Source organism: Chiloscyllium plagiosum, unplaced genomic scaffold, assembly GCF_037043375.1.
Source record: "Chiloscyllium plagiosum isolate Xiang-an unplaced genomic scaffold, Cpla_swu_hap1 HiC_scaffold_25, whole genome shotgun sequence".
NCBI classification, from domain to species: Eukaryota; Metazoa; Chordata; class Chondrichthyes; order Orectolobiformes; family Hemiscylliidae; genus Chiloscyllium; species Chiloscyllium plagiosum.
The window spans coordinates 51,004,999-51,017,234 of NW_028270163.1; the positions used below are offsets into that span (position 1 = coordinate 51,004,999).

General features: G+C 42.6%; 1 protein-coding gene across 1 annotated transcript in view; it reads right to left on the reverse strand.

Moving 5' to 3' along the window:
• The window catches only part of mcrip1 (MAPK regulated corepressor interacting protein 1), a 29,450-nt gene extending 17,435 nt beyond the window's left edge, over positions 1–12,015 (reverse strand). The window contains exons 1-3 of the mRNA XM_088000721.1: positions 11,954–12,015; positions 4,122–4,246; positions 91–189 (exon numbers count right to left, since the gene is read on the reverse strand). Of these exons, the coding sequence (XP_087856847.1) occupies positions 91–189; positions 4,122–4,246; positions 11,954–11,961 (232 nt within the window). The 5' untranslated portion in view covers positions 11,962–12,015. The remainder of the gene's footprint in view (positions 1–90; positions 190–4,121; positions 4,247–11,953) is intronic.
• Positions 12,016–12,236: the final 221 nt, after the last annotated feature.

A 12,236-nucleotide genomic window follows, 5' to 3' on the forward strand; every position in this document is an offset into this window, starting at 1 on the left:
AAAATATCTTTTGCAAAAAAAACTTCCAAATGACATGGTCAAATTTACCCTCAGACCTCCCACACCCCTCTCAACCATTTCATTACTCACTGTTCAGATTTGGATTTGGATTCTTCTCTACGTACTGGACAGGGCCTCGCTCATTTCCTGACAGCTGGCTCCTCAGTTCCTGTTCCACACACTGCCAAGCTGCAAACCACAATCAGACATCAGGCTGGGGTAAGATAGAAAAGAGCTGTAGGTAAAAAAAACTGTGTTCACCCTCCCTCCCTTCAGCCCCGATTGTCCCCGCGTTAAAAAGATGAACAGCAACAACAGGTTAAATTCACAGCAACATGGTAATTTCCAAAGTAACTTTAAACGCAGCAGAAAATCTTGAACTTTTACCTTTCTGCACTCACTACCTAACCATACAAAACTCTGTCGATTTAAATCATTACTAACTACAAGAACAGTGATTTGTTTTTGTTTCTAAATGGAGACCTAACCACAGAACAGCATTTACAACTGTTTTTGTCTCAAATCTGAATGAAAATGATTTGTGGCCTTACTTCATCCAACAGTTAAAAACTAAAGATATCACTGAAAGATTGCCCTAGCTAAAAAGGGAGTCAAGATGCAAATTATGAAACCACAAATGTAGGGCTTTCATTTTAATGGGGCAGTTCAGTTACGTTCCTGCAACATCCCAATACTGAGCCTACAATTTCAATCAGGGAAGCTGTCCTGTTGGTAAAGTTTAACTTTCTGCACTGGGTAATCACTGAAACCATACGATCTGAACAGAGAAGCCATTACTGCTAGCTGCTACCCAAAGTGAAACAATCTCACTGTTGGGAAGCAGTGTGGCCAGGACTAGGGCCCAGCTCCATGCTTCAAGTCCATTAATAATTAAGCTTTATCCAATAGCAGCATACAAACAAAATAGAGAAATCGAGCTGTACATCTGTCAAGCTAAAATGCACTAGCTGTACTTGCACAAGATGCTCCAAAGCCAACAAAGATGCTTTATCGAGAAAACATCAAAGCTTACAAGTGATCAAAGCCCTCAGGACTTTAGACAAGTACAGGCAATGTAACTTCATAGGTTCCCTGTAAGATTATAAAGCGGTGACAGTGCATTACAAGCTCAGAAGGTATTCAAAGTTCAAGCAGACCCCTTGGAACACAACAGTTGATGAATAGTAGATAGTACAAATAAGTGTCACAAAGCATATTTGGTTTGAATTTTCCAGATAAAAACAGTTCTGTATATGAAACTCTTTTTTCAGCATTAATACATCAATACATAACTTGATATGTTACATGATTTCATATGCAAGTTGCCAAATCTTTTACATTAAGCTTGGAACATAAGATGACATTAACAGGCTAAAGCATAGGCGCCAGCTGTTAGTTCTTATTGTTAATTTGTTGAAGAAACCACAGCATGGTTTAAAATAAGGATTCTAAAATGCAGGATCTCAGCAATAAATTAATAGCAATTCTCTCGCCAGTAAGAACACACTAATACGTTTTACTCAAATGTCTTTAATTTCCAATCCAAATATCCAAGATCAAAAGAACATCACATCCCATTGGGAAAATGGTGTACATATTGACATTGGCTGGAGCCTAAACTCCTCCAATTTGTCAGCAGGGGACTACTGTCATTACCAGATGGCTGAGAGCAAATTCTAAAACATATCGGACAAAATATATACGTTAACAAAAATCATCTCTAGTGTTGAACTGTTCACTTCCACTTATAATACTGAAGTGAACAAGACTATCTATACTTGATCTAGGGAGTTGTGTCCTAAACTCTTTAGTTTAGGAGATAACGAGGAAAACTCCCTTCTAGTCCTTTTAACTCGACTATACAACGGCTGAGAGAAAAGGGGAGTGCAGACAACTATTATGCCCTTAATAACTGGATCCAATATTCATTTACTCTTGTGGGATAACTCTACACACACCCTGCTCTCCTTTTTATCTCCAGTGTGAAAGTACTGTACAAAGCTGCTTTTTCGAAATAATGAGTTTATGACTTTGCTGCACCCCCACAAAGAGATCTTTCCAATCTGCAGTTTAGCACCACCTCATGCCAAGACAGGAATACTATTCCTCTCACAAGCTGAAGCCCAAATTTTGTTTATAAATACAATACTTAAATATTCACATGAGTTGAGAATCCAAGTGCTAGTTACTATGGTAAAGTTAAACTTAGATTTTGTTGCTCATTAACTTAGAAGGAATTACAAAAGACATGATTCAGGGAAAGAACTAAATTATACCATGCATCCAACATCAAGACTGCAACAACATGACAACAAGCATGAAGAATCACTGTCACCCTCTTAATAATGTTGAGTTTTGAAGCATCTTATGATATTTGACAATTTGAGATGAATGTACAGGGCACTTTCCTTTTAAAGATATGGTAACAACCCCGTGGTGCAGAAGATAGGTCTTTAACATAATAAAATGTCCCAAGGCAAAACCTGTCACTGAGCCTATTAGGGCAGTTGGCCAAAAGCTACAGAAAATAAGGACATTTTTCAGAGCATCTTAAAAAGGCAAAGGGTGGTACAGAAACAGAGGGCTTTAGGGAAATAATTTCAGAATTTAGGGACTTTGCAACTGAAGGCACTGCCACCAATGGTGGAGTAGTTAAAATTGGGGGTTTTCAAGAGATCAGTATTAGTCAGTCAGAAGTCACATGACACCAGGCTACAGTCCAACAGGTTTATTTGAAATCACAGGCTTTCAGAGCGCTGCTCCTTCGCCGACTTCACCTGATTAAGGAGCAATGGTCTGAAAGCTTGTGATTTTAAATAAACCTGTTGGACCATAAGCTGGTGCAGTGTAACTTCTGATATTGTCCACCCCAGTCCTACACCAGCACCTCCACAGGAGAATTAGAAAGCTCATAGATTTAGGACTGAAGCTGCAGGATGTGACAGGATGGCAATGTCACAAAGGGAACTATAATCAAGGATGAATATTTTAAAATGGAGGCATTGCTTAAACGGAAACCAATATGGGCAGCAAGCACAGGGTGACAGGTTAACCGGACTTGGTGAGAGTGAAGAAACAGGCAGCAGAGCTTTGGATGACCTCAGCATGATTGCAGATGCTGGAGATGAGTCGAGAGTGTGCTGCTGGAAAGCACAGCAGGTCAGGCAACATCCGAGAAGCAGGAAAATTGACGTTCCAGGCTGATGAAGGGCTTTTCCAGCACCGCACTCTTGACAGCATTGGAACAGTCAAGTCAAGAGGTAACTAAGAAATGCATGAGGGTTTCAACAGGAGAACTGAAGGAGGAGCAAGTCTAAGGCAGACTTACGGAGGTGTTACGGAGGTGAAAGTAAGCAATCTTAGTTGTGATGCAAATATATGGTTATGTATTCACTTCAGGGTCAAATATGTCACTAGAGTTGCAAAAAACCTGGTTCAGCCTGAAGCGGTTGCCAAGGAAAATTAAACAATGGAGTTGGGATCAGAGTTTGTAGTGAAGATTGAAGGCTTTGATCTTCCCACTATTTAATTAGAGGGAATTTCTGCTCATCCAATACAATGGAAGAGTTGATAGGGATATTGGTGTGGTAGAGCTAGGCTGTGCTTTTGTATTATGTTGTCAAGGGGCAGTATATAGGTCAAATAGGAAGGGAGAGACAAGGAAAACAAAATCACAACTTCATGTTGAGATAGCGAGCCTCTCATTAGTAAATGAACATTCAATGCCAGGATCTGTGACTCAGTTGGTAGCATATAAGCCTCTGAATCAGGAGGTTGACAGCTCCAGACCCAGCCCAGGATATAACTGCAAATCTCAAAGCTAACACTCCAGTGTCAGTACTGAGGAACTGGGGGAGGTGCAATCTTTCAAATAAACCATTAAATTGAGACCATTCTTAACTCTCACCGGTAAGGATGGCAGATCTCACTGCATTATTTTAAGAAAATGCATCCTTCAATCAACGTCACACAGATGATATTATTTTTGTTGTTTGTGGGAATTTGTGTGCATATCGGCTGCTGTGTTTCCTACATTACAACATCAACTACACTTCAAAAGTACTTTATTGGTTGTAAAGCACTTTGGGATGTCCTTTTGCTTCACATCAATCTCAATGTACCTTCATGTATAAATCTGACATTTTCTTCATGTGCTGGAGTGTAAATCTCCGGTGGGGCAGTGTTAGTCGGAGAGCGAGGTCCATTGTTTCGCTTCCCATTATAAACAATCCTTGGTGCAGGTGAGCTGGAAGAGAGGGGATAAGATTACATTCAGGTAATAATTAAAAAGTTAAATTCTCGAGCTCTTTGCTGTAAATAAATCCCAGGTTGATTGGGTGGAACTGCACCCTCTAGTATTACTACGTGTATGACATAACTTGTCCCAAGTCCCATCCACCTATTAATAGTCTCTACTGTTGACTCCTGGTAAAGATACAAATTGATTTTAGAAATTTGCAAATACTTCTACGGCCTTGCCCTATCTCCATTTTAACCTCCAGACAAAATGCTCCCAGAAATTTTGCCTCATCTAAGTTGGGCCTTTTCAGCATCCCCCATTTTAACTGCTCCACCATTAGTGGCCACGTCATCAGTTGCTGAGGCCCCAGGCTCTGGGACATCTACCCACACCTCCCTGCTTTGATATATCACACCGGTCCTTTAACACACTCCTTAAAACCTACTTCTTCGGCCAAACTTTCGACCACCTGACCAAACATTGTCTGACGTGGCTCAGAGTTGATTCGGTTTGGGAAGCCTCCTGTGAATCACTCTGGGGTGTTTTATTTCGTGAAAGGTGCAATGTAAATATAAATTGTTGTTGCAAAAGAAAAATGAATCAAAACCCATCTGTTTTAAATTACAGAGCTGTTTATTTTTTAAGATCAGGAATTTGTTCAGTTTCCTGCACTGCATACTGGAATTTGGCAGAAATACAAGGCCCTTAGTAAAGATGCTGCGTTCTGTACGTTGAGAAATGCCTGGACTAAGAGCACAAGAAAGGAAACAGAAAATCTGTGACAGGTTGAAACAATTGAAACCTTCCTTTATACAAAATGGCCATTTTCAGAACAAAGTCACATTTCTTTCCAAAATGGCACAGCTGCTCTGCACACACAGGAGTAACACGGTACTGCATGGAGGGAGTGCTGTCTGATTATATGCAGCAAGACTCTCTCGTACACAAGGGGGAAAAACAGCAGCCAGCATCGAAATGTGGTCTCTGCTAGACTGGTCAAACTCACTGGTCATCACTAAGTTTATTTAAAAAAACAGTATTGCAATTAGCTCCACTATCCAAAGACTCCACATCTAAAACAATTCAAACATTTGAGGTCAAAATCTTAGTTTGCAATTCTAAAATGGAGCCTTATTTGCATAATCTTTAAACATTTCGGCATTCCAAATCAAATGAGATGGGGGATGGAGATGTAATTTGCAATTAATTAACCTTTAACACTGAATGGCTCTTCATGTATTGTTTCCTCCAGATTTGTTCACTTTAAGTTAATGCAGATAGTGAATAGGCAGCAAAGGCCTATTTCCAAATAAAAAGTGCTCTTTCCTAGCCAGAAATTCACAGCAGATATGATCATTAAATGCTTGAAGCGTTCGCCTTTCAACTTCACAATGAAAACAGGCAGCCCCGTAACTTGTTCCCCATCACCATAGCAACAACTACCAGAGCGCAGAAAGCAGGATTCCATGGAAAGAGATTGCTGTGAGAGAATCAACGTTCAACTACCATTTTCACTGCTCACCAACTGATCTTACAGCATTGACCCGAAAATGTGCTGGTTATATACCGGATGCATGACATGGAAAGAAACCTAATCAGCCAAACCAACACAACACTTGCCGACAACAAAAACCACAACGAGGTGAAGGGCATAGTCGCAGAATTGCAGTAATCTACTTACAATCTTGCTTAGATTCACGAACTCCGAGACTGAGTGACTGTAATGTATGTAGGTATTAGCTCAATTAAAAGAAAAGCACAACTTGCTAGCTTGGCACTTCATGTGGCCTTCAAACTGAAAGAGCAAGTCTTTAATTCAAATAACTACGGATCAAAATTTGATTTCCTAATAAAGAGTCATGGAGACATGCAGAATGGAAACAGACCCTTTGGTCCAACTCGTCCATGCTGACTAGATATCCCAACCCAAACTAGTCCCCATTTGCCAGCACTTGGCCCACATCCCCCAGAACTCTTCCTGTTCATATACCCATCCAAATGCCATTTAAATGCTGTAATTGTACCAGCAAATTTGGAGATCAGCTTGCTGAGGATATGGACATGCCCTTATTTATCTACCTTTGCTTTCTCAATTAGGAAACAGTTAATTAATCAGGAAGGGGCACTTGTTAAGCCCCAAAACATGATTTATTTTATTTTCTACTAATCTGATCCACATACTTGCAGCTGAGCAATAAGGCACTGGATTTGCTGAACAACGCACAACCTAGGCCAGTCACTCTTTAAACTTACATTTGCCCACATAGAATTTTACAGTCAGTCCTCTACACAAATGTAGAACGTTTTGCACAGGGCAAGTAATTGGGCATCGTTTTAGCTAATTACACTGAAGGTCAATTAATAAGCAGCAGAACAACAAACCAAGAAGTGTAAACTAGAATTCAATAAATCGAATACCCTGCACAAGTTGTCGAATAAACTGGGGAAACGATGAATGCTTAAAGTAGACAGAAGTAAAATATAGAAATAATAAATGAAAACTTTAAAAAATATTTTGTCTTTTCAGATCTCCTACAGTAATTAAAAGCTGAGGAAATGAGAATCCACCATCTCAAAACTTAATTTTCAGAGCCAGACAGGTTGGTTAACAGTAATAAAGACTTCACAAGCAGTGCATTCTAGGTGAGACCTCACTGAATGGAAAGCAATTCTCACCTCCCTTATTGTTCTTTTGGCAATCACCTTAAACCTGGGTTCTCTTGTTGTAGACCCTCCAACCAGTGTAAATTGTTTCCTCTTAGCTGGTCTAACAAAACCCATTGCAAGGGTGAACACCTCTACTATAACTCCCAACTTCTCTGGTCTCTCCTGATGTATCTCATCCTTGATGATATTTTGAGTAAATTCCTGGACAGTGGCAATTTTGTAGCATATAAGGTTTAAACAAAGCATGATAATTGCTCATTGAAAATATCCTCTGCAATGCCCTGACATCCTCATTAGCGTGTGGTGTCCAAAATTGAAAACAGTTATCAAGCTGAGGCCTATGGAAAGTTGGTAGTGGTAGCTGCAATGCCATTGAACTAGTAATCAAAAAGGCTGTGGGCACACAGGTTCAAATGCCATCACAACAGATGGTGGAATCTAAATGCAACTAATAAATCTGGGATATAAGGTAGTTGATGACAATGAAACTACCAATTGAACAACCCATCTTGTTCACTAATCTTCACTGGTGAAAGAAACCTGCCTCCCCTACTCCATCTGCCCTAAATGTACCTGAATGCTACATGCTGAGTCACCATAGTCTTAACAGACCATTGGAGGCTGCGCTCTTATTAGAGAGAGAAGCGACTGATGGTGATTTAACCTGAGGGCCACCAGACCTCAGGTGAGGGAAGAGGTTGAGACGAGAGTCCTTAATGGTAACCTCAAACCGGTGATGGGAATTGAACCCACACTGTCAGCACCACACTGCTCTGCAAAACAACAATCTAGTCAACCAAGCTAAACAGACTCCTGAATGCCACACGGTTTACACAAAATGCTCTCTGAAATAGACCTAACATGTCAGAGTTGAAGGGTAACTGGAATAGGCAACACGTGCTGGCCTTGCTCCTGGTGCCCACATCCCATGATAGGACAAACACAGTTTACTGCAACTTTTTTTTTAAAAAAACCAACAATGCAAAGTCAATGAATGCATTACTGGGAAACGGCAAATAAAATTCAGAAATAAACGAGAATGGAACAAGATCGGGAGAATAATCATTAAACAGCGCCTTCGCATTCCTCCCAGAAAAAAAACTTCACCTAAAGAATGTGGTATTTGCTACAAGAAGGAATGGTTGAAGTGAACAGTAGAGATGCACTTAGGGAAAGCCAGGCAAGTATTCAAGGACAAGAGAACAAAAGATTTTGATGCTATATTTAGGTAAGAAAAGTTGGGTTTAAGGTTCAAGTGGAGCATAAACACCAGCTTAGACAAGCTTGGCCGAATGATCAGTTTCTGAGTCCTATAACGTATATAATCCAGAGGGAAAATGAACATAATATAACCTAAAATGGAAAGGGTCATTATAAAACATTTCAAAACGAAAAGGATTTACCAGTGGCACTGGGAAGGTGGCGAAGGACAAAGAAATTCATCAAATAAAAGCAAAGTACTACAACAGATGCTGGAGATCTGAAATTTTAAAAAATATGCAGAGGCTACAGACTCTCAGGTCTGCAGCATTTTGGGAGAGGGGAATAGAGTTGTTGAAATTTCAAGTTCTTCATTTTTCAGAATGCTCTGAAGAATAATCCTATTAGACTTTAAACGTTAACATTGTTTCTCTCTCCACAGACCCTGTCAGACCTGCTGAGTTTCTCCAGCACTTGCTGCTTGTACACAAGTAGACCTGTTAACCACTGGAAGTGCACAAGGAAAAGTGCAGAATGAAGTGCAAGCCTGAACTGACTAAACCAACTATATCACAGGATCGTCAGTTTTCGATCTTTTATTAAATACTAACATATGTTTTTGTAGGTCTTTTTCTGTAGAACTGGAGCTATAATCACATTACTTAACACATGCTGGAAGGAAAAAGTATTGATTTAACTTTTCGTGTAACTTAACACACCACCCTAAAGTGCACCCCACTGCACCAGTGAAACACAACTCAAAAATGGTTTCAATACAAATACATTTTGAATTAAACTTCTTGGTTACTGTCTCAGATCAAGTGGACAAATTATGTACATTGCACACACATTATGCTTCACTGGAATCCTAGTGACAAATAATCCAGATCAATTTTCTTTTGCACAAATGTTTGCCATGAAGTGCTGCTGACACAATGCAAACTGCTTCCTCACTGGGTGGGAGACCACTAGAGGAGAAACCAATACAGAGCAGAGCTCAGTAGTCTCCAACAGCATTAGTGATCAGAAAAGTACGGGAACTAATGCATGATGCACCAAGGACATATTCCCTTGTACTCTGATTTATAAGAGCAACTCCCCTCTCCCCAAAATCAATCCACCATTAGTTAAGGGTGTCCTAACACCATATACCCACTTCTGCCCTGTATTCTTTAAAACCAATAAGAAATACAAATGCCATCAAATGACCATCCACAATGAGTGTCCCCGTGACATTCTTTGTCATTGCAATTGCTAAAGTCTCCACCTTTACAAGAAATTTAACTCAACGTGCCACATAAATATGGTGGCTACAAGAGTAGGTGAGAAGCTGGGAGTTCTGCAGCACATCCCTCACCTCCCAAACTCTCCAAGCCAACATCCACAAGTCCAATGAAATGCTGTCCCCTTGCTTGGATGAGCACAGCTTCAACCACACTTGAGAAGCTCGATGCCAAACAGCAGCCCGATTGATTCGCACCACATGGAACCACCTTCATGACACACATTCCCAACACTACTGATGCACAGTGACAGCAGTGTGTACCATCTCTCCAATGCACTGCAGCAACTCACCAAGACTCCTTCGACACTGTCCAAACACACACACACACACAAAATCTCTAACATTTAGAAAAACAATGCTCACTGATTCATTGAAACACTGCTACCTGAAAGCTTAAGTCAGTGCCAAAAGCAGTGAAACATTCAGCCCAGCATGTGACTAATTCAAGATTATCCAGAATAATTCCAATTCCCTTCTTTTTCTCCATATGCTTCAAACTTTACCTTTGCGTGCATGACGCCGCTTAAGTGCTCTCAAGGTCTTCAGCTGCCACATGTGGTCAAGCAACCTGTAATCACCATACTTATGAGATCAGCTAGTCCTCCCATTAAATTGAAGACAGATGGTAAAAATCACCATTGGATCAGGTCCTCAAATCTTGGCAGCCAACTACAGCCATAGAAACAAGTCACCAGGCAATTTCAGATGGTGCATACTTCAACTAGTTTTAATAAACAATTAATGTAAAAGAATAGTTATGAGTTTGCAGTGACATACTTGAATAGGATGGTTAAAACCAAAAGCATTTTGAGCAAATGCACACTTGTATTCAAGACTTGCAAACACCATAAATGCAAAAAGTAGAAAGCTGACATTATTTGGAAAGCTCACCTTCAAAATAGTATTTTAAATTAAAATTGTAACAGGGAGGTTAAACCACAAGCAAACCTAGGAGCAACTCAGATTCAAAAGCATCCTACTCATCAACCATCACAGCACAAGACTTGCATTTACGTCACCTTATGTCAGGCACTTTGCAAAGTGGAAAGAATGTTTCAAGAAAACAACACAGTGGATACTAGCACAAGGAAGACCATTACTGAGCTTGCTCTATACTCAAACAAAAACTATTGGAACAGGGGAAAAGGAGGGCATGTATACAGCATGTGGGGAACATGCAACAAAGGTTATGAAGGGTGTAATGGAGTGACAGACGGGTCTAGAGCTGCCAGTTTCCAGTCAAGTGATTTTCTCACCAGTCCTTGGAGGGTGATGCTACTGGGCCAACTCAGGGTTGACGTTGCTCCCTTACCCGTCACAGACCCATGCACCCTGCCAACCCCTCAGCCCTGATCTCCTCAGTCACTATCCTGCATGGTCCCTTCAATCTCCCAACTTGCCACCCCACCCCACCCCCAAGGTCTCCCACCTCAGTAAGCCCCCATCTCTGACCTCACCCTCCCGAAGGTCTCCCACTGCACAGGTACTCATCCCATTCTCCTGTTTCCAAAATCGTCAGAGCGAGAGTCTGAACGGACAATCTCTCAACCTCCTGCCCCCCCCACCTCATTCTTTTCCCCAGTCCCAGTCAACCCCCTCAAAACACCACCAGTCACTCCCCTCTTCTTTGACTCCACACCACATCTGTCCCAACTCTATAATCCCCTATTATTTCTATTCCTCCCTACTCACCCACTTCTCCCAATTCCCCAGCCCCACTGTCTTCCAGTCTTTGCCCCTGACCTATTCCCCCAGTATCCCCAACCCTTTCCTCTCAGTTATCTCAGCCCCCACGGTGCCCCCTCATACTCTCATCAACTACCACACTGGTTTATCCCACACCACAGTCATCCCCTCCTCAGGAATGTGTCCATAACCCGGTTTATCACTCACCAGGAGAGGGCCCTTATACAGGTTTATCTCCCACCTTGGAGGGGAAACTGTCCCCATTTATTCCCTGAGTGGTTGTGGGTTGGGGGGAACTCTATCCCCACATTATCCCCTGAGTGTTGGGGGGGGGGGTTCTATCCCCATTTATCCCCTCAGAGTTTGGGGGTGGGGTGGGAAGAGGGAACTCTATCCCCATTTATCCTGAGTGTTTGGAGGGTGGGGGTGGAACTCTATCCCCATTATCCCCCTGACTGTTGGGGGGGGGGGGAACTTTATCCCCATTTATCCCCCTGACTGTTTGAGGGAGAGGGGACTTTATCCCCATTTATCCCCCTGACTGTTGGGGGCGGGGGACTTTACACCCCCCCGAGTGTGGTGTGGTGTGGTGGGGGGGGGGGTGTCTCTATCTCGGTTGATCCCCCGGTGTGGGAGAGGTCTGTATCCCCTGTGGGTGGGGGAGGGGGAGGGGGAGGGGTTTACCCAGCCCCTGCCCCTGCCCCGAGCTGTGATGATGTGGTGGTGGTCCCTATCCCGGTTTACCCCCTCCCCCCCACCGTGGGTGATTTATTTACCTTGTCCGTTACCGCCCCCTCCCCCCGGGTCTGTGATTGTGTGGGGGGGGGGGGGCGGAGGGCTCTCCCTCCCGGTGTATACCCCCCACCCCCTCTCACCTGCTCATGTCTCTCGCTCTCTCCCGGTTTCAGCCTGGCGCCGATCAGCCCCGCCCCCCAACCGACGTCACCACGGGCAAACCCCGCCCCCGATACAACTTCCGGTTTAACCGTCACCGGGCCGGAAGGAGGGGGGCGGGGTTGGTGTGAGGGAGAGAAGGGAGAGGAAAGCAAAGGAAGAAGGAGAAGAAGATGGATAGATAGATAGATAAGCAAAAGAAAACGGAGGGGAGGGTGAGAAGAGATGGAAAAGGGAGTCTGTGAGAATAGCTGGGTGGAGAGC